The sequence below is a fragment of the Arachis duranensis genome, chromosome 9, assembly GCF_000817695.3.
Source record: "Arachis duranensis cultivar V14167 chromosome 9, aradu.V14167.gnm2.J7QH, whole genome shotgun sequence".
NCBI classification, from domain to species: domain Eukaryota; kingdom Viridiplantae; phylum Streptophyta; class Magnoliopsida; order Fabales; family Fabaceae; genus Arachis; species Arachis duranensis.
In genome coordinates, this window is record NC_029780.3 from 57,761,435 (window position 1) to 57,762,782 (window position 1,348).

Here is a 1,348-nt window from a genome sequence, read left to right on the forward strand (position 1 = left end):
TCAGTTGAGGTGATATTTAACCTTGTCCTTCTCCTCCATATCTCCCAAGTAATGTTTGAGTCTTTGACCATTCACAGTGAATGTTCTTTGTGACTTTTCTTCCATGATTTCTATTTGTCCATATTGGGAGACCTTGGTGATAAGGAATGGTCCAGACCACCTTGATTTTAGCTTTCCTGGAAATAGCTTCAGCCTAGAATTGTAGAGCAATACTTTTTGTCCCTCTTCAAATTTCCTTGGGGCTATGTTGCTGTCATGCTTCTTCTTTGGTCTTTCTTTGTAAATTTTGGCATTCTCATAAGCTTCAGCTCTGAATTCTTCCAACTCTTGAATTTGCAACATCCTTCTTTCTCCAACAGCTTTGCTGTCCAAGTTCAAGAGTTTCAAGGCCCATAATGCCTTGTGCTCCAACTCCAGTGGCAAATGGCAAGCTTTTCCATATACTAGTTGGTAAGGAGACATTCCAATTGGTGTTTTGAAAGCTGTCCTATATGCCCAAAGAGCATCATCTAGCTTAATCGACCAGTCCTTCCTTGAAGTTCCCACAGTCTTTTCCAGAATTCTTTTGAGTTCCCTATTAGATATTTCGGCTTGCCCACTTGTCTGTGGATGGTATGGTGTGGCTACCTTGTGTTTGACTCCATATTTTAGAAGCAATGCCTCTAATGGTTTGTTGCAGAAGTGGCTTCCTCCATCACTGATGATTGCTCTTGGAACCCCAAAACGGCAAAAAATGTGTTTTCTGAGGAAGTTCATGACTACCTTATTATCATTGGTTGGAGTTGCTATTGCTTCAACCCATTTGGAGACATAGTCTACTGCCACAAGAATGTAATTATTTGAGTATGAGGTGGGAAAGGGTCCCATGAAATCTATCCCCCATACATCAAACAATTCAAGTTCTAGAATGAATTGTTGTGGCATTTCATTTCTTCTTGGCAGGTTCCCCGCTTTCTGGCATTCATGGCAGTGCTTCACTAGTTCCTTTGCATCTTTGAAGATAGTGGGCCAATAAAAACCACACTGCAACACCTTAGCTGCTGTTCTTTCTCCTGCAAAATGTCCTCCATAAGTGGAGCCATGGGAGTCCCATAAGACTTTCCTTCCTTCTTCTTCTGATATGCATCTTCTGAGTATGCCATCCGAACATTTTTTGAACAATTATGGTTCGTCCCAGATGAAGTATTTGGCATCATTTACCAATTTCTTCCTTTGATGCTTGTTAAATTCCAACGGCAAACTCCCAGTGGCCTTGAAGTTTGCTATGTCTGCAAACCAGGGTGCTTTGTGAATTACCATGAGTTGTTCATCAGGAAAGCACTCATTTATATGTGTGTTTTGTGTGCTT

General features: G+C 41.2%; 2 protein-coding genes across 2 annotated transcripts in view; both read right to left on the reverse strand.

Moving 5' to 3' along the window:
- On the reverse strand, positions 1–462 carry LOC127741560 (uncharacterized). The gene has a single exon (XM_052254286.1). The coding sequence runs from the start codon at positions 460–462 to the stop codon at positions 1–3; it is 462 nt and encodes a 153-aa protein (XP_052110246.1).
- Positions 463–977: 515 nt separating this feature from the next.
- The window catches only part of LOC127741561 (uncharacterized), a 2,574-nt gene continuing 2,203 nt past the window's right edge, over positions 978–1,348 (reverse strand). Inside the window, exon 2 of the mRNA XM_052254287.1 lies at positions 978–1,115. Within this exon, the coding sequence (XP_052110247.1) occupies positions 978–1,115 (138 nt within the window). The remainder of the gene's footprint in view (positions 1,116–1,348) is intronic.

Bases quoted from the DNA above. Each gene is read 5' to 3' on its own strand.
- LOC127741560 (XM_052254286.1), bottom strand. From the start codon at position 462: ATGTCTCCTTACCAACTAGTATATGGAAAAGCTTGCCATTTGCCACTG.